The 21,191-nt window shown below is 47.1% G+C and overlaps 1 protein-coding gene across 1 annotated transcript in view; it reads left to right on the top strand.

The window, feature by feature from the left end:
• The window catches only part of ASTN2 (astrotactin 2), a 668,315-nt gene that overhangs the window by 287,068 nt on the left and 360,056 nt on the right, over positions 1–21,191 (top strand). The window contains exons 7-9 of the mRNA XM_084821224.1: positions 9,932–10,016; positions 15,494–15,568; positions 18,445–18,582. Of these exons, the coding sequence (XP_084677350.1) occupies positions 9,932–10,016; positions 15,494–15,568; positions 18,445–18,582 (298 nt within the window). The remainder of the gene's footprint in view (positions 1–9,931; positions 10,017–15,493; positions 15,569–18,444; positions 18,583–21,191) is intronic.

Raw genomic sequence — 21,191 nt, 5'->3', positions numbered from 1 at the left:
TGGAGTTGGAAGACAAAGATAGAACTCAGGACTGAGGACCAAGCCAGGAGTCCAAACCAGGAGGCAGAATCAAAGAGCAGCTAAAGGATATAGGAACATGCCACAGCTCAGGAAGACTTTGTTGCTTGAGAAAGGCTTTACCAGAACAGGAATCCCTTTGCACTCTTCCTGTTCTGAAGTATCCAGTGAGCAGCCTGGGTGGGTGGAGTTTATCAGGACAGCTAAGAGGAAGTACTTCTTCACACAGTGCATAAACTATGGAATTTGTTACCACAGGATGTAATGATGGCCACCCATTTGGATGGCTTTAAAAGGGGGTTGGACAAATTCCTGGAGGAGAAGGCTATCAGTGGCTACTAGTCCTGATGGCTATGAGCCACCTCCAGTGTAAATTCGGTCCTGTTTAACCTCAGAACCTGCACCAAATGGGTCCAAAGCACCCCAGTGGGTAACCAAGCAATCCCAACAGGTAAACTTCAACCCAAAACACCACTACAGAGAAGGTTGTAACTTGAAACCATATTTATGGCTTTATTGCTGAAAATTCAGGGGAAATACAAAACAAAGAAAATAGCATGGTGGTTATATGAGCATTAGAAATTCTCTCTCCAATTACAGGGAAAGAGAATGCAACAAAAACAGAAGATAAATCAAAAGAATTGCAATTGCCAAAGCTGGTACTATGAACTTGGCCAATAAGATAACGGCTTGAGCTTCTAGCATTGTTATGACTCCTCTTTCCAACTTAAAATAATTCAACCTATGTGTTAACCCACCCGTGGCCTCCTCCTGCTTCTTACTTGAATATAAAACTTATGCTGAAGCATTACTAAGTTCCTCTAGGCATAGGAAGAGTAGAGGAAGGAGTTGGAGTGAACAGAAAACTCAAGACCTGGGAATAATTCCAGTTCTCACCTTTGAAGATGGGATTCCAAATCCCCGCTTCAGATACAACCTCCAAGTCTCAAGCTTAGGAAACACTCCAAGTCTCATACCCCGAAATAACTCTAAGTCCCAAACTCAGAAATCATCCTACATCCCAGACCCAGAAGTTACTCTAAGTCCCAAATTCTAAGAGTCTAAAAAGGTCCATAGTTACCTAAATCCGTGGGTCTAGTGGCACGGCAGAAAGAGGGAAGTGGAGCAGCAGCAGCATGAACAAAAGACACCAACAACCCCAGAGCTCCCATTCCCTGGGCTTTTATACCCCTGCTCTGGTCAAAGGTGGGGCCCAAGAAGCAATGAGACAATCAGCCTCCAATAGGAAATGGGGTGCACGTGGTTAGAGCATTTGCTTACCAGTCAGAAACAAGGTGTCCCATCTATCTCCCATGATTTCATGTGTCTGGGGAATGTGTTTGGCACTATTACAAACGGGCTACTTTGAAATGTCTCAACATATGACCCAAAGTCTGCCATCTGGGCATGCTATCTTGATTGACGCATTGCTCTTCGGTATATCTTCTTTGAACTCCCAGTCATCTTTGGCCATTTTTGGTCATATCCTCCCAAACACCTCCTCCTAGTTGTTGCTTGTGCTCAGGACCACACTTCCCTGCCCAACTCGCATCGAGCAGGGACATTCTCTTATCAGCAGGTGTACACCACGAGAAGTCAAAACAGTACTTTTCCTCCTCTCAGTAGGCATCTGAGCATGCTCAGTTCTGCTGTTCATCTCATTTAGACACTCTGCCAGCACATCGTGGCCTTGAGCAAGCTCTGTGAAGCCGCTTGTAAAGACTGCTGCATTTTTTCCCTTCTTCAAAAACAGCCCTGAAAAATCTCAGTTAGAGGCGCAGTTAGTGAAATAACATCATTTAGTATAGAATCAAACTTCATGGTCTTCTCGCCCAGGGGTCAAGAGTCTGGAATACAAAGCTGCTTATGAGTCTGGGGTCTTCTAGGGGCTCTTCTTGTAGGGCTCTCCCATATTAAATCAGCCATCTTTACTCTTCGTTAACCCTTTTCAGTACCAGATTAACATCCAGTGCCAGAGGCAGTGATCCTATGTACATCAGTTGCTGGGGAACATGGGTGGGAGGGTGCTGTTGCACTCATGTCTTGCTTGTGGGTTCCCAGTCGACAAGTGGTTGGCCATGGCGTGAACAGAATGCTGGACTAGATGGACCCTTGGTCTGGTCCAGCAGGGCTCTTCTGATGTTCTATGAGTTAGGCCAGAGCCCAGCAGTGCTTCATTGTCCCAGGAGATGCTGCAACTTGCAATTCTATGACTCACCATGTGCGGCAGCCGCACGCGGACCAAAGACCATCAGTTTGAGTCTTGGCAGCTTCTGACAGTTGGTGTGCTAGGAGTGTTGCAAGACAACGCACAGCCGTGTCACAGCCTCCAAAATTTCAAGCTGTCTTTGGAGACTGGATTAAGAAATTGTTCCTCTGACATTTAGCCAGCAGCTCTCAGCTTTCTCTAGAGAGAATCGATCAGTCCGCAGCTTTCTTTGGATGCTGATGGAACCAGGAGACTCTCACAGCTTCATTATTTTAGCCAAGCAATCGTGCAGATCCAGGGAGCAAGTCACATTTGTTTGCTTAGTTCTGCTCCATTGGGCTTCAGGCCATGCAGCTGTCACTTGGGGCTGCTGGAAGGCTTCCGCTTCATATGCTAGGGCAGCTTGCATATTATAACGCAGAAGTGTATCTTGGTTTGTAATGTAAGGGAAAAACTGGAGGCTAAAATTTCAGGGTCACTGGTATTGGGGCACACCTACTTTAAACAGCCTGATTTTGGCCCTGATGTGGTAGGCGAGGTTCCTTTGGGGACTGAGACTAGAGTGTTCACATTCACCCAGATTTACTTAAATTCTATAAATAAGGATTAAAACAATGACATAAGCTAAATGTGTTTATTAAAGAAAGTTAAAGAAAAGTTTAACAAGCACACAAACCTTCGACCAAGCAAAGCCATACTCACACTTTACCTTACCAAGAATGGTAAAGGGACTCTCCCCTACTCTAAACCTTGGCTTCAACCATGGCCTGTAACATAGACCACAGTGTAGCAGGCTCAGCCGAGAGTAAGGAAAGAAGACCCAGATCTCTTCCGCGTACCCCATTATATACTCTCTCGAAGTTGGTGTCCTCCCCTCTAATACATATTCCAAAACCTTCACAACTATTGGTCCATGTCATCTTATACGACCCATTTCATGACACATTTCCCAAATACTCCCTCATTCCTCTGACGCATCTTGTTTCCTAAGAAACAGGTCTACATTCTCCTTGTATGTGGTCAACAGCTCCTTTTTTCTTCCCTATTTCCAGGCAGGGGAATCCCAAACTACAACGTGTTCTTATCTATGACCCCTTACTTTTTACCCCATTTCTTTATAAGGAAGATACAGTTGATCGGGTTGGAAGGTTATCAGAATGTCTTATCAGCATCAGCATCTAGCATGCTTTTAATACAGTGGATCTTTTTCCCCCTACTTGCCCCATTGCCCATTAGCTTTAACCCCCTCCCCATATTTTACTCAAATGTAAATTGCACGGTCCAAGAAAAATCCTTACAGTAGAACTGGACAACAAGAAAAAACACATGCCAGCAGAATAAGAAAACAGGAAGCTGCTTTATAATGACTCAGACCATGGATTCATCCAGTCCAGTAATGTCGATACTGACTGGTCTCCAGGGTTTCAGGCAGGAGTTTTTTTCTACTCTGCCTGGAGATGCCAGGGACCAAAACTTGGACCTTCTGCATGCAAAGCAGGTGCTCTGCCCCCGAACTTTGGCCCCTGCCCAGGATGTATGCAAAGGTATCAATTTCAGCACAGATGGACAGACATGCCCTCTACTTTGTGACCTAATTGTTTTATGGCGGTTTACGTGGACCCTGAAGGCTGAGGAACCCAAAGGGCCCTTGCTATATTTAGAGGGCCTGTCCTCACTACAGACATAAATGTGCCTCTTCCCACCCCAGAGCACATCTGTAGCATGTGGCCTCTTTCAAATCATTGACACTGGAAATTGAATGTGACCCTGTCCCAAACCTAGTATCTGTTGTGATTTGGACAGATCTCTTTGAGTTGCTTGTCCTGGAAAATTGCCAGTGACAGGGCAAAAAGCACAGAGAACTTAGAATCATAGAAATATAGAATAGTAGGGTTGGAAGGGGCCTATAAGACCATCGAGTCCAACTCCCTGCTCAATGCAGGAATCCAACTCAGAACATCCCCGACAGATGGCTATCCAAGCCTCGTCTTGAATGCCTCCAGTGTGGGAGAGCCCACCACCTCCCTCGGTAATTGTCGTATAGCTCTAACGGTCAGGAAGTTTTTTCCTGATAGTCAGCCAGAATCTGGCTTCCTGTCACTTGAGCCCATTATTTTGTGACCTGCATTCCAGGATGATGGAGAAGAGATCCTGGCCTCCCTCTCTGTGACAACCTTTCAAGTACTTGAAGAGCGCTATCCTATCTCCCCTCAGTCTTCACAGACCCCTGAAAGTGAAAGCCCAAACAAGCCAAGGGGGTTGTCTCTGTGCCATTTTCATGAGAGGTATGGGCAAGTTCATCGTGTGAACAGCAGGCTACATCCACACAATTGCACCTGTTCTTTTGCAAGTTTGGGCGCAAGACAAGTTGCTTTATGCCAGGTCACATTATTTGTCTTTCTAGCCCAATATTGTCTTTTCTGAGTGCCAGAAGCTCTCTGCCTGCTCACCTGCTATCTGATCCTTGTTTAACTGGAAATGCCAGGGGCCTAATGCATGCAAAACATGTGCTCGACCACAGATGGCAGCTACAATGTTCCACATTTGAGATATATGCACAGTTTAGCAACCCTGGTGCCTATGTGATGTTCAAAAGAAACACCGACATATTGTCTTGACCATAGCAGTTGAACATTCCTGGCTCTTGGTCGTATCTTGAGGATTTCACTATTAGGTCTGGTCAGGTTCTTCTTCTTTTTTTCTTTCTTTTTTTTTAAGAGATGCTCCCTTGGCTGCTGACCTTGGGTTGCAGCTAATGGTAATGCATGTTGATTTAACCAAGATTGGCTCTGAATACTGCATAGTACAAGAAGGAAAACTCTGCCATCAGAGATTCATTAATCTCCAGGCAGAATGGTGAGTTTGTGGTACAGCTTGCCATCTTGATTTTACTGAAATAAGCCTTCCCATAAAGCATAGCCTGGAGCAAAAGCTGGAGCTGTAAGTATTGGAAACATTAATTTTATTGTTTCTCCAGGCTGATAGAGCTTTTGCTTCAGCTGTCATGGAATAAGAAAAGACTAAAGCATTTGGGACTTCTTTTCTTTTCTTTTCTTTTTTGCTTCTGCAGGGCAGGGTGGGGTGGGGATGACAACGGGAGCCAGCGTGATGTAGTGGTTAGAATATTAGACTGGGACTTGGGAAATCTGGGTTCTAGTCCACACTCAGCCATGGAGCTCACTGGGTGACTTTGAGCCTGTCATTGACTCTCAGCCCAACCTACCTCAGAGGGTTGTTGTGATGATAAAATGGTGAGGAGGAGGATCATATACGCCACCTTGGGCTCCTTGGAAGAATGTCAGGATATAAATGTAACAAACAAAGAAGTAATAAATGAAGGGGAACCTGATGGAGGTTTATAACATTATATATGGTATGAAGCTTTTCCTCCTTCTCTCATTTTTCTAAAACCCAGCATCATCTGGTGAAATTTATTGGCATTAGCTGCAGGATAGACAAAATAAAGTACTTCTTTCTGCCACTGTAACTGGAATTCACTGCTGCAAGGTGTGGTGCAGCTACTAACTTAGATGACCGTAAAGGAGATGTAGACACATTCAGATAGGAGGAGAGCTCTTTTGAGAGCTGTTAGCCAACAAAACAAATGGCACCTACATGTCCAGAGGCAGCAGGCCTCTGATACCAGTTGCCAGGGGGTGTACAGCGAACTAGAGCTGCTGCCTCCATGCTCTGGTTGTCGGCTTCCCTGAGGCGTCTGGTTGGCCACTGTGGGAAGCAGACAGACCTTTGGGCTGACCCAGGAGGTTTTTTTTCCCTTAGGTTCTTCTCTCCAATAGCTAAATGGGAGCAGTTGCTGGGGAGAGACAACATGGGTAGGGCTGTTAGCTTGCATTTAAGACAGGGACGGGGATCATGTGGCCCTCCAGATGTTGATGGACGAACCCCCATCAGCCCTAGTTTAAGACCGTGAGAGAAGGTGGGAGTTGCAGTCCCAAGAACATCTGGAGGGCCACACATGTTCCCCATCCCTGCATTAAACATTCAGTGGCTCATGCATTTCTGTAGGGATGGAAAACACTGGCCACTCCTAAAATGGGGAAAGCAGGGGAGGTAGGTCTTGAACTCTGTTCTTTCAGTCAAACCCTCTGTCTCCCCATCTCTGTTGCTCTGGCTCTGGCTCTCTCTGTCCCTGGCTCTGCCTCTGCCTCTCTGTCTCTCTCTGCCTCTGCCCCTTGTCTCTATCTCTGCCTCTGTCTCTCTGTCTCTGTCTCTCTCTGCCTCTTGTCTCTATCTCTGCCTCTGTCTCTCTGTCTCTGTCTCTCTCTGCCTCTGCCTCTTGTCTCTATCTCTGCCTCTGTCTCTCTACCTCTGCCTCTCTGCCTCTGCCTCTTGTCTCTATCTCTGCCTCTCTATCTCTCTCTGTCTCTCTGTCTCTCTCTCTCTGTCTCTTTCTCTCACACACACACATTTTGCAAGTGGAAAACCAATATGTTTGTATTTGATTGTATTATGCAAAATAGGGGCAGTTGCTTATATCTGATTAGTTGCATGCTTGGTTCTGCCCCCCCAAAAAATGTGTTCCCTAGAAAGTGGAAATGCGGCGGGGGGGCAGGGATGTACAAACAGTTGTTTGAGGGATGCTGTCTCCTCTACAGGGTTAGGAAAGACAGGCAGCTGAGCTCCATATGCACGCCTGCCTCACAGGTGAAGACTAAAGTGGGAGGGTAGGTTGATCTCTGGTCATGCTGAAAGACCTCCCACAGTGGAAGAGCTCAGGCCTGGAGAGTCTTTCTATGTTAATATTCTTGTTGCAGGAACTTTCTCTACATCCTGAGCCTCTGTCGGCATAACGGTATATAAATCAAAGTACAAACTATTTTTTTTCTTCCAGGACTTGAAATGTGTGGGGGTTTCTGTGTTAATGAAATCTTAATAGGGTCAGTGAAAGCAACCAGGATCTGTTTTTGAACCTATATTCTGTGATTCATAGTACACTCAAATTTATGCAGATTCCCCACTGACCGCCCCGCCCAAATAGCATGTGAGTTAAAGTCTGCAATAGACACTCCAGTTTGCGTGCCGGGGTTGGGTGCGGGAGCAAAAGAATGCAGTGCAAACATATTACCCCTTTTTTCTGACAAAAGGACAAAAAAAAAACCCATCCTCTGTTGCTACGCATCAGGACCCCTTTTAAAATGCTGCTTGATTGCAGAACACATATTTGTTATGCAGTAAGTGTGAGGAATTAATGAGCCAGGCAGAGAGAAACTTGCATGCTAAGCATTGGAGGAAGAAAATGGTTTCTTAATGGCTCTTTCCGTTGGTGTGCACATTCCTAAAACAAATGAGCGTGTGATGTGGGCCACCCCTTTAAGCTCTCCCACCACACCCCAGGAAAGGGCAGCTCCCCCTTAATAACTTACCTCTTCCAAGAGACGGAGCAGCTGATTCTTGCCTCATCGAACTTCTTTTTTTTTCTTTCCCCCCTTTGGAAAGGTTACATTTCGAAACCTTGCATCATGAATCACAAAGTTAGCGGCTTCTGGCAGATCATAAATCAGGCCTCTGGAGTCGCTAGGACAAATCCCAGGACATTTAATCTTTAATATTAGACGTGTTTAAGACGGTGAATATTTTATGAAGGTGCTGTTGCAATTTAGCACATCATTAGCTTGTCTTACTTCCCCCTTCCCCTCCTTTACAGGACTTTCCTTCCCCTCTGTTTAAAAAGAGAGAGAGAGAGAACCCTCTGTACCAGACAAACCCTATTTTGCTTCCCTCTGGCAAGAAAGTGGCTTAGCTTAATTCCTGTGAGACATTTTAAGGACTTTTGGAGTACCTAGTAATCACAGGAGTGTTTTTGTCAGGCTGTATGAACTTGAGCACACTCCGGGAGAGAGCGGGGGACAGGAAGGCCTGGCGTGCTGTGGTCCATGGGGTCACGAAGAGTCGGACACGACTTAGCGACTGAACAAATAAGCTCCCCAGGGGAATCAGCTCTTAAACTTCCATGTTTCTCCTAGAAGCCAGGCAAGGGAAGGCATTTGCATACCCTCCCCAACATTTTTTTCAAATAAAAAACGGCCGTGTTTGTGACATCTTAACTAATGCCAGTGATCACTGTCCTATGGAACCTCTCAATCCAAAAGCCAATGATAACTGCCCCACTACCATTTTTATATTGCTTGAAGGCTCTGTTCCTCCTGCTGTATGCAGCATTTTATTTTATTTTTTACTCTGCACTAGTCTCCTGCATTAGTCTCTCTTAGTCAAAGATGTAGTTGATAAACCTAATTATCTACAATCTCTTGTCAACCGGTCAAAATACACCTCAGCCTCTGCAGTGCATGCTATGTTAGGTTATGCACTGCCTGGCACCTAAGCACTGATGAACTAATTCATGCGCATTAGAGACAGGGGTGCATGCAGTTCTCCGTGTGCATGCCTGTGCACATTAGAGACAAGGGTGCATTCACTTCTCCATGTGCATGCCTTTGCGCTGCAGAGAGAGGAAGCATTCACTTCTCCGTGTGCATGCCTGTGTGCTGCAGAGAGAGGAAGCATTCACTTCTCTGTGTGCATGCCTGTGCGCATTAGAGACAGGGGTGCATTCACTTCTCCGTGTGCATGCCTGTGCGCATTAGAGACAGAGGTGCATTCACTTCTCCATGTGCATGCCTGTGCGCTGCAGAGAGAGGAAGCATTCACTTCTCCGTGTGCATGCCTGTGCGCATTAGAGACAGGGGTGCATTCACTTCTCCGTGTGCATGCCTGTGCGCTGCAGAGAGAGGAAGCATTCACTTCTCCGTGTGCATGCCTGTGCGCTGGAGAGAGAGGAAGCATTCACTTCTCCGTGTGCATGCCTGTGCGCATTAGAGACAGGGGTGCATTCACTTCTCCGTGTGCATGCCTGTGCGCTGCAGAGAGAGGAAGCATTCACTTCTCCATGTGCATGCCTGTGCGCATTAGAGACAGGGGTGCATTCACTTCTCCGTGTGCATGCCTGTGTGCATTAGATACAGGGGTGCATTCACTTCTCCGTGTGCATGCCTGTGCGCTGCAGAGAGAGGAAGCATTCACTTCTCCGTGTGCATGCCTGTGCGCTGGAGAGAGAGGAAGCATTCACTTCTCCGTGTGCATGCCTGTGCGCTGGAGAGAGGAGGCATCCCTAGCTCCACTCAAAAGTTCTAGCTTCTAGGGTTGTGGGGTTTGGAGCTGGCATCTGAGGACTGACCACTCAAGCACCTCATACTAACAAAAATGTTAATAAGCTCCAAGATCCAAATAGGGGCAGTGATAAAAATAAAACCTGGTCTATCCCTGGTCAATGGAGACAGTTGGAGTATTTGTGCATGAAGCATATGAAATGGGGGCAGAAGGCAAAGTGACCCTCATCCCCCCCCCTTCTTTGTGCCAACTGCGCTTCAAACCTTTCCCCTGCTCGGTGCTTTGTCAGCTGAAGGTGCCAGCTGAAGGCGAAAAATCAACACCGGCTTTCAACAGCTCCTGGACCTGGATGAATAAATCCAATTCATCTTTGTTGTTGTTGTTGTTGTTGTTATTTTATTATTGTTGGTGGTGTTATTATTATTGCCAGTGCTTGCTTGAGGATATGTATTTCTGCGAAACAAGGGACCAGTCAGTGTTAGCAAAGAACGGTTTGTCTCATCTCTCCTCGGTGCTACCCAGAAACAGCAAACAGAGCTGAAAGCTCCAGTGTTTTCCCTCTCTGTTTTCTTCTAGGGGAGTGCAGCTGTCATGAGGGCTATGCGCCTGACCCCGTGCACCAGCACCTCTGTGTGCGGAACGACTGGGGGCACAGCGAAGGGTGAGTGCAGAGCATTCCAGCTGGGGAAGGCAAGGAAAGCTGGTGAGTGGAGGGGGGAAAGTCTGGTCTGACGGCTGGGTCAGTATCAGAGGCAAGCTATAGACAGCTGCACAAGAAGAACCTTAGGAGGCCAAGCCAACCTTCCAGCATCCTGCTTCCCACCAGAGCCAGGCAGATCGTTTGTTTGTTTGTTGCATTTATATCCCGCCTTTTTCCCTCTTGCAAGGAACCCAATGCAGCTTACATGATCGTCCTCCTCTCCATTTTATCCTTACCACAACAACCCTGCGAGGTGGGTTGGGCTGAGAGTCTGTGACTGGCCCAAAGTCACCCAGTGAGCTTCCGTGGCCGAATGGGGACTAGAACCCGGGTCTCCCAACTCCCAGTCCAACACTCTCGCCTCTATACCACACTGGGTCTGTGGTCTATTTACGCCTGTAAAGTTACATAAATGCCCCCTTTACAGCTGCCATTTATGCAACATTACATTTATATCCCGCCTTTTTTCCTCCTTAAGGAACCCAAGGCAGCTTACATGATCCTCCTCCTCTCCATTTTATCCTAACCACAACAACCCTGCGAGGCGGGTTGGGCTGAGAGTCTGTGACTGGACCAAAGTCACCCAGTGAGCTTCCGTGGCCAGGTGGGGACTAGAACCCAGATCTCCCAGCTCCCAGTCCAACACTCTTGCCACTACGCCACGCTGGCTCTCTATACCATGCTGGCAGATGAGCTCATGAGCAAAGCACAAGGACAATCACCTTCTCCTGTTGTAGCCTCCCAGGAACTGGTACCCAGATACATGCTGCTACTCATCCTGGAGGTAGCATATTACCATCATTTTATTTACTTATTTATTTAAGAAATGTCTTGGCCACCTTTCAGGGCAGAAGCCCTCCCAAGTGTCAGGCACACCTTGGCGGCCTCTCCCAGTAGATTCCAATAGCCAACTCAAGACACAGAGGAAAGGATTTCTTTTCAAAGCTTTAATCCTTTTACAACTTAATGACTCTTTCAGATGCTAATCACCAGCGACTAAAGCAAGGAACAGCAGGGTGGCCTAAGCTTCAAATAGGCAGTTGATCCCCATTTGAAAGAGAGTCACTTGAAGACCCAGAACGTATGGGCTAGGGAGAGATCCTCCCTCTTTCCCTTGGGTCCATGGGAGGTGGCTGTTGCTTGCGCGTCAAATGGGCGCTAAGCCTCCTTTCCGTGCCCTCCATTGCTCGTCGCTCTTTGCGTCTGTGTCGAGCATCTAAGAAGCCCCCCTCCTGCACTCCCCCACTAGCAGGGTCACTATCTATCTCAGGAATGCTGGGAGGAGGAATCTCTGCCAGGTGCTGAGCCTGTGAGGGATGAGCTGGCTCCACCCCCATGGCTTGTTGTTCCTCCTCAGAATCAGAACTGCTCTGGGGCTCTCTGGGCTCAGTTTCCAGTCTAGCGATGGGGGAGAATTTCTCCCCGAAACTTTGGGGGGCCGAGTGCCAACGCATTCGGGCCCCCCGAAATCGGCGGTGAAATTCTCCGCCACCCCCCGCCACCCCCTGGGATGGGACTTACCTTTCACGAATGTCCCTCCCGGCGGTGGGTCCCGGCGGCGGTTCGTCGGGTCTTCATCAGGGGCGGGGGTGGCAGCCGGTCTTTTGACCGGCTGCCGCCGCCGCCATTACAAGGAAAGTTAAAAAAAAAAAAACACCCCCGTGATAGGCTACGTAACGATTAACGTGGCCTATCATGGCTAGATTTGCAAAGTCAGCTGTGATAGGCTACGTTAATCGTCACGTAGCCTATCACGGGTGACTATGAAAAAAAAAAAAGTGCGTACACAAATGGCGGCCCCCATAGGGAGCCGCCATTTGCGTTCCTTATTTGGTCCCTGTAGTCTACGTAAAGATTTACGTAGACTACGGCGAAAATAAGGGCAACGCTATCACGGGGGTGGGTTGGTTTGTTTTTTTTTTCGTGGCCGGGTAGACGGGGCGCTTCTACCCGTCCTGACTTTCGCCGGCGAGGGATGAGGCGCCTCCCGCCCAGCCTGAATTTCGGCCAGGCGAGGCGGGAAGCCTCCCACCCCTCGCATGAACTTCGGGGGGGGGGGAAGCGAAGCGCCTCCCCCCCACCGCGAATAAAGCTGCGGGACAAGGTAAGTCCCTTTCGTACATCCCTAGTTTCCACCCTGACACCAAGGCAGCTCACAGCAATAAAATTCATAAAAACAGTTAAAATATTAAAAACAATAAAAATCATAAACACAAGGAAATAGCAATAAAAGCAACCATCAAAGCCCACAATGAAACCAGAAACAATGATAGCAGCAGCAGCAATAGCAGTCATATCCAGAGGAGGCCATGGCCAAACAATACATTTTCAAGGCCTTCTTAAAAGCTTGCAATGATGGAACATGGTGGACCTCCAACGGCAACGTGTTCCAGAAGTGTGGGGCCACTGCAAAGAAGGCCCTCCCATGTGTGATCACCCCCCTAGACTGCTCTCATGGGTGGGCCAATGAGAAGGGTCTCTCTTTCTGATCTTAAAGTGTGGGCAGGCTGATATGGGTGAAGGCTGCTGTCCTTCAAGTAAGCAGTAGCCATTGATAGACATGTCCACCATGAATTTGTCTTGTCTCCTTTAAAACAAACAAACAAACATCTAAACCATTGGCCAGCACTGCATCTTCTGACAGAAAGTAAGGGGCAAAGAACTGAGTCAGGGAGGTATGTGTGTGTATGAAGCATAGGGTCAGAACCAGTGGTGGTCATGGTCAAGCCAGGGGACAGTAACCACTGTTGTTGCCCAGGCAAAGTCCCAGCCTAAGCAGGAAACCTTTATGGCTCAAGGTTGTCTGGCCAGAGCCACATCACTACCTGGGAACCCTTCTCTGCTCAGGAAGATGCTGTACCCCATCCTCCCCCAACCTGATGCCCTGCTGGATCAGATCAAGGGTCCATCTAGTCCAGCTTCTGTTCATGCAGTGACCAGCTGTTTGACCAGGAACCCACCAGCAGGACACGAGTGCAACAGCACCCTCCCACCCATGTTCCCCAGCAACTGGTGTACATAGGCATACTGTCTTTGATACTGGAGGTAGCACATAGCCCTCAAGCCTAACAACCATTGATAGCCTTCTCCTCTGGGAATTGGTCTAACCCCTTTTAAAGCCATCCAAGTTGGTGGCCATCATTACGTCTTGTGGTAGCAAATTCCATAGTTTAACTTGGTGCTGTGTGAAGAAGCCCTTCCTTTTATCTGTCCTGAATCTCCCACCAATCAGCTTCAAGGGATGACCCCACTGGGCTCTAGAATTATGAGAGAGAGAGAAAAATGTCACCTGTCAGGGTGGACACTGAGCCCATAGAATCCCAGAGTAGTTCTGATTCTGAGGAAGAGGAGTCGCTCCTGGGAGAGGAGCGCACTCCTCTTTCCCAGGGCCAACAGCTGATGGAGATTCCTCCCACCAGCATTCCTAGCTTAGTTAGCAGTCCTGGGAGTGACAGAACGCGGGAAGCAGACTTGATGGACGCGCGTCACCGACGCAGAGAGCGGCACCAAATGGAGGGCGCGGAAAGGAGGCGTAGTGCCCGGTTGGCGCGCAAACAATGGTTGCACCCAGAGGATCCAAGGGAAAAGGGGAGGGACTCTCCCTAGCCCTTAAGTTCAGGGTCTGCCAGTGATTCCCTTTCAAACAGGGACCCACTGTTCCAACTTAGGGCATAGGTACTCTGCTGCTCATATCTAGTTGCTAATAGTAGAGTTGTTAAGTTGTAAAGGAGGAATAAAGCTTTGAAAAGCATCCCTTTGTCTGTGTCTGGACTTGGCTACTGTATTAGACTGAGAGAGACTTCCAAGGAGCCCTTGACATCACCCTCTCCACTTTCTCCACACCATGTATAATTTTGTAGACCTCTGTCATGTCCCGTCTTGCTCACCTTTTCTCCAAGATCCCTGTTAGTATAAGAACATAAAAACATAAAAGAGCCCTGCTGGATCAGACCAAGGGTCCGTCTAGTCCAGCATTCTGTTCACACAGTGGCCAACCAGCTGTCTACCAAGAACCCACAAGCAGAACATGAGTGCAACAGCACCCTCCCACCCATGTTCCCCAGCAACTGGTGTACGTAGGCTCACTGCCTCTGGTACAGGAGGTAGTGCATAGCTCTCAAGCCTAGTAGCCATTGGCAGATGTCTCCTCCAGGTCTAACCCCCTTTTAAACCCATCTAAGTTTGTGGCCATCACTACATCCTGTGGTAGCGAATTCCATAGTTTAACTCTGCACTGTGTGAAGAAGCCCTTCCTTTGCTCTGCCCTGAATCTCCCATGTGACACATTGCAAAAATACATCAACCTTCTTTAAAAAAACCCAAAAAACAACTTTTTATATAGCAGCTAGGGATGTACGAAACACTTACCTGGTTTCGTCCAGGGACATCCGCAGTGGGGGGGAGGCACTCCGTCCCTCCCCCCGAAATTCTCCCCGGCTGGCTTTGCTCCGCAGCGACTCCATGGAGCCACTGGCTGAGGCCACCCGCAGCTAGATATCTGGCCGCTGGGCTGCGCAGGGACGCAAATGGCAGCCGCCGTAGCTGCCGCCATTTGCGTTCCTGTTTTTTTGCCGTGATAGGCTACGTAAATATTTACGTAGCCTATCACGGCGAAAGACAGGGGTGCAAATGACGTAGTGGCCGCCATTTGCGCCCCTGTCTTTTGCCATGATAGGCTACGTAAATATTTACGTAGCCTATCATGGTAAAAAAATAGGAACGCAAATGGTGGTGGCTATGGCGGACGCCATTTGCATTCCCTTTTTTGCCGTGATAGGCTACATAAATATTTACATAGCCTATCATGGTAAAAAAACAGGAACGCAAATGGCGGTGGCTACAGCGGCCACCATTTGCGTTCCCTTTTTTGCCGTGATAGGCTACGTACATATGTACATAGCCTATCACGGCCTCCACAGGGACACAAATGGCATCTATCACAGCAATAATGAAGAAGCGAATGGTGGCCACAGATGTGGCTGCCATTTGGAAAGCAGCGCGAACGGCACCAGGTAAGTGCTCCATTTCGCGCACCTTTCGCGGGGTGGTGGGGCGGGGGGCTTCATTCTGCCATGGATTTCGGGGGGGCGAATCCACTGGGATCCATGGCAGAGTTCTCCAACTTCCCTATATAGCACTTAGATGCAATCTTAATGTATAAATCAACCAATGACAGGGATAAGGCAATAAGGCAATGCAGAAAATTAAATATAGATACCAGGACATCAGGATATCAAATACATTTTATCATTATGGGGAAAAAAAGAATCACAGCAATTCTGGTTAAGATGAGAACTGATACGCCATTATAAATTAGGGATCCCTCCCCCACAAGCTCACTTTTTGAAGTCATGTGAGAACCACTCTATGTCCCACTCAGCCAAGAGTTCCCCTCCCTGTCCTGTTTAATGTCATTCTTTCTTCTCTGTATCTTTCAGGCCTTGGCCATACACAACACTCGAAAGAGGCTATGACTTGGTTACCGGAGAGCAAGCACCTGAGAAAATACTTAGGTGAGTAATGCAACCTCTTCAAATGGACGTTTGCCATCCCATGAAAGTTTCTAGTTTTATTTGGGGGGGGGGTGTTTCTCTTAACTTTTTACTGCCAAATGAAAATCTTTTTTTATCTTTCCATGCTTTTTAGTCCATCAGTTCTGATTTTAAATGTGTTGTTGCATTTTTTTAGATTTTTCTAGTTTTTACTTTTGTTTTATTCTGTTTTAATCCTTTTATGTTTTATCATTCTGTATCTTAGGGTTTTAATTTTTGTAAACTGCCCTGAGAGCTTTGGCTATTGGACGGTATAGAAATGTAATAAGTAAATGAAAAAATACACTTATTTACTGTCTCAGGATTGCTATCCTGCAATTAGGGATATACAGACTGTGTAAAATCCGTTCCGTCTGTGTTTCGCAGATTGTCAGGTGCCTTTTATTCCGTCGTCCGCCCACAGACGGATGCAAATCTTTTTTTTTTTATCATGCAGAAAAATGCGCAAATAATTACATAAGTATTTTCATAAGTATTTACATAATTTACCTTAGTACGTAATATTTAGTGTCAGGATTCCCCCTTAGCCCCCACTTCACTTCAGTGCCCAAACATACACAGATGACGAGGGTTCAGTCTACAGCTTTTAATCCATTACTTCACAGGGTCATACAGATGCAAATTCTCAGAGACTCTGTCTACAAGGAATGCCTCCAGGAGATCCAAATGGAATTTACGAGAGTTGCCCGCTGTTTGAAGAGGGAGGCAGTCTTGCTAGCCTCACTTAAGGGGGGGTGTCCCTGTCTTGTCGTGAGGCCTCTAAGCACAGCTTTTCATGCAAGGCCAATTGGGTAGACCATCTAAGTTCCGCCCCTGCCTTCTCTCTCTTTGCTCTGCGCCTGCATCTGGCATCTATTAGGTCCTCCTCCTGTTTGTTGCCTCTAATGGGGGTGGGTGAGGAGGGACCCTCAACCTCAGCCATCTGGACGTTTGTAACCTGAGAAGCAGGCCTACTCATATCTGGACTATCCTGGGAAAACACCTCCCCCATGTCTGATGGTTCACCTTCAGAATCTGAACTGCTATCCCACTCCCTGCTCTCAGAAACACCCCTGACATTTAGTGTATTGTCCCCCATTCCATTCAATGTTTCCTCACTAGAAACTTACGTATTTTCCTACAAATAAATATGGGTACATTTCAGGAAAGTAAAAAAATCATCCAAAAGTCCACGGACTCCACGTGGCCTGAGGGGGTCACTCCACAGTGGATTCCTCAGGTTGGATTCTTAGAAATCCGAGCTCATTTTAGTCCATCTCGAATTTCTCCAGCATCCCTGTGTGCAATAGCCCATTTTATGTGAGCAAGGCATTTCAGAGCATTGCCTTGCTGGCTGCTATTCATGGGTCACTTCAAAGACTTAACACCTGGGAGAACCATGGTGCTGTTATTTTTGTGATCATTTTCTCGGGGGGCAAAAGTAGTGACCAGGTTTGGGCAATCAGCGGGGGAAACAACGTTGCATGCTGGTTGCGCGACCACTCGACTAGAATTATCCTAATTGCCTGTGTCATGTTGAGGGTTGCCGTGTCATCTGAACCTGGCACATGGTGTGGGCATAGTGACTTTTCACGAACCCTACAACCCATGGCTTGCAATAGGGGTTGTAGGATGGGCAAAAGGTCACTATGGGTTTGGATGACACAGCGCGGGTAATTACAGTAATCCTGCTCATGCGACTGGCACGTGCAGGGGTGGGGGAAACAACCAATGCTTCATTGTTTCCCCTGCTGATTGTCTGAACACCCCCAGTGTATCAAGGTCCTGTGAGCTTGCTAGAGGCTGTTGACTCTTATAACTGGCTTAACTTCACCAGAGGCCCCACTCTGAGTCTTAATGCCATCAGAGGTTCCTCTTACTGGAAAACTCACAGGGCCCTTTCAGTTGTGGCACCGAGATTGCAAAAATTGCTACCTTAGGAAGCTCAGTTGCTCCACCAGTTGTTTGCTTTTCAACATTTGTTAAAGATGGTTCTGTTTCACCCAGCTTTTAGATTGTGTAATGTTTGCTTGCTCCTGTTGTAGAATTGTATTTTTGCAATCTCTGGTCTTAAGCCCTTTGTTTATTTTACTCTTAGTTTACTTTAATGTTTTAATTATATTATGTTAATAATTGGGGATGTAAACTGCCTTCAGGGCTCTCTTCTTCTATATGATGAAGTATAATCTATTTTCATTACTTTTGTGTACTATGTTATATTTTAAAAAATATATAAACATGATTTGACATGTGATGTGTGACTCGCCCCTTGATTGAATAAACTCACCACAGTTTGAAGGTCGATAACCATTGCTGTAAATGGACAATGGCTCTTCAGACTCTCCTTTCCCATCTTGTATTACTACTTATAGTACTTAGAAAATGAATAGCCTCATTTCCAGTATAACAGTCCTCAAAGTGAAGAACAAAATCAACATTAAGAAAGATACAGTTTAAAATATGGAGAAACCTTTCTGAAGGAGACAGCAAGCAGAAAGGCAAATGCCATCAACCACTTGTATGAAAGAACAAGTGTGTCTAAATAAGCTTATCTTTAAAAGAAACCTCAGTAGGCAATTGGTTCCATCATTTGGGGCTGCCAGGAAGAAAGGCCTCTCTGCATTGGCCACCAGCCTGATAATTTCCATCTTCTATGCGAAGATGATTTGTGCTGGATGTTAAAGAGCAAGGAGGTATATATGGCTCAGCACCTTTGCCAACCATTAATGTGCAAGTAGCGGAAAGGTTGAGCATTCTGTGCTAAACAGAGCCTCAATTATTCGAGCCAGAGAATCCAAAAGTGTGCTTTCCTGTTGGCATCATTCTTGCCTTCTGTTCTTGCTTCTCTTTCTTTGAAGGTCCACCTACAGCCTGGGCCAAGGCCTCTGGCTTCCTGTCAGCAAGAGCTTTGTGGTTCCTCCAGTGGAGCTTTCAATTAACCCACTGGCCAGCTGCAAGACAGATGTTCTAGTGACCGAAGATCCAGCAGATGTCAGGTAAGGAGGTACTCCCCGCATTCTGGATGAGGAGAGGTCGCAATACCCATTGGGAGGTTTCTAAAATTGAGCAGGCTGTTGTGCTGAAATCTGTGCATGGGCTTCTCACTCCACATGGATTTACCCCGCAAGCCCTCACATTGCTCTGTTACATCAATCTTGATATTCACAATAGAGCTGTGTGCAAATGGCCTCTCATTTTCCAGGCTAGTTGTGGGCAAAGAAATTGGGGGGATAATTTCACCGCAATCCTCCTAGGGGAGGAGGAATTCTCCCACAGTTTCTCACAGGAAGGGCTCACTATCGGCAGGGGTTGTAGTGCAGCTTTTTTTTCTTTTTTCCTCAGGGTTTTTGGTTTATTGCACTGTTCCTGCATGTGGTAACAACATCAACTCTGTTGACGCTTCCACTTTTCTGAGGCAGAATTTTTAATTTCTTTTGGGTTTTGAGCTTACCTAATCACTGCGAGGCGGCTGAGGGTGCCGTGTGTGTTTTCTCTCTCTCTGTTACACATCTTTCCGTTGCTCTGCAGCCTCCCAGGCCACCTGCACTTAGGGATGTACGAAAGGTACTTACCTTTCCACAGATTATGCTGATGCTTGGGGGAAGGCGTTCCGTCCCTCCCCCTGGAATCCTGGCTGGCCAGCTCCACTCCGCAGGGATTCTGCGGAGCCGCTGGCCGGCTCCGCCAGCAGCCGGACATCTGTCCGCTGGCTAGCAGCGACACAAATGGCGGCGGCCGTAGCCGCCGCTGTTTGCATCCCTGCAGTCAGCCGTGATAGGCTACGTAAATGTTTACATAGCCTATCACGGCTGATTAAAAAAAAAACACGCATGTACGCAAATGGCGGCACCCATGGGCACTGCCATTTGCATTCCTTATTTTGGTACATCTTAGTCTACGTAAACATTTACGTAGACTAAGACGGCGAAAATAAGGGGAACACAAATAGCGTAGCGTCTACGCTATTTGCGTTCCCCTTATTTTTGCTGTCTTAGTCTACGTAAATGTTTACGTAGACTAAGACGTGCCAAAATAAGGAACGCAAATGGCGGCGCCCATGGGCGCCGCCATTTGTGTACCTGTTTTTTTTTTTTTTAAGTCAGCCGTGATAGCCTACGTAAAGATTTATGTAGCCTATCACGGCTGACTGCAGGGACGCAAACGGCGGCGGCTACAGCTGCCGCCATTTGCATCCCAGCAGGAGACGAGATTCACGGCCGGAGGGACAGGGCGCCTCCCCCCTGGCCAGAATTTTGGTGGGGAGGGACGGGGCGCCTCCCCCCCCAGCCAGAATTTCAGCAGGGAGGGACGGGGCGCCTTCCCCCCAGCCAGAATTTCGGGGGGAGGGACGGAGCGCCTCCCCCCCACTGCAAAGCAAGCGTCGGGATCAGGTAAGGGACTTTCGTCCATCCCTAGTTTTCATACGTCTGCAGGCACCCGTAACAAATCGTCTTGAATTTAAAGTAGGAGTGTTCACAAATGGGATATTTTTGAAACTATAAATCTACGGTCCATTGTTAGTTTCCAGGCTGTTGCTTTACCACTGATTGCAAAGCCAGGTAGGGTTAATGATGGAGAAGGCTATCAAATTGCCATCAGTGAGGGGATCATAAATGCCCCCCCCCCCGTTTCTCACTTTCAAAGAACAGGAGTAACAGACTACTCACTGTTTACATTCAACACTACTGATAAATACATAACTCTAATACCCATAGATGGGTGATTTTTCCTATCCATTGGGAAGGCTTCAGCCTCAAGAATATTAGGGTACTTGGAAAGGTCTGTGATCTGCTGGGGAAGCAGCACTCTGTCAAGAGAATCCCAACTTTAGAATTCTGGATATGAAGAACTGGTGACCCATATGCAATAAAGGGAGAGCACTCAACTGAGCACCTCTGTGACATGCAGCAGATGCTAAATTATTCAAAATTTAATAAACGTGGTAATGAATATTTGATGTTGAATTATGGAAGCCTCCACAAATACATTGGAAACCAAAGAGCAATCTATTACTTGTGCAGTAGAATTGAAGCGCTTCTCATATGGTGAATGGCCTGTCAGAGCAGGGTATTTGGTGGCTCATGATAGGTGAAATTGGTACAACATGCAATACTTTCTCCATACCTTTATACATAGAGGTAATCTTTTTCATCACAGCTATGGGACTAACGTTAAGCTGCTATGGAGTTGTCAGTCTGAAATTCAGAAGTGGGTCGCTGATCAAATTTGCAGATGACACAAAACTGGGCAGGAGGGCTAATACTTTGGAAGACAGAAACAAAATTCAAAGTGATATTGATAGACTGGAGCGCTGGGCAGAAAACAACAGAATTACATTTAATGGGGATACATGCCAAGTTCTGCACCTAGGAAAAAGAAACCAAATGCACAGTTGCAAGATGGGGGATATGTGGCTCAACAACACTACAAGCGAGAAGAATCTTGGAATTGTTGTTGATCACAAGCTGAATATGAGCCAACAAGCTGATGTGGCTGCAAAAAAGGCAAATGCTCTTTTGGGCTGCATTAATAGAAGCATAGCTTCCAAATCCTGGGAAGTACTAGTTCCCCTCTACTCAGCACTGGTTAGGCCTCATCTGGAGTA

This window comes from Heloderma suspectum, chromosome 14 (genome assembly GCF_057233095.1).
Source record: "Heloderma suspectum isolate Gila_16-S chromosome 14, 16-S_ref, whole genome shotgun sequence".
Classification (NCBI taxonomy): Eukaryota; Metazoa; Chordata; class Lepidosauria; order Squamata; family Helodermatidae; genus Heloderma; species Heloderma suspectum.
This window is presented reverse-complemented; position numbering and strand designations above follow the sequence as displayed.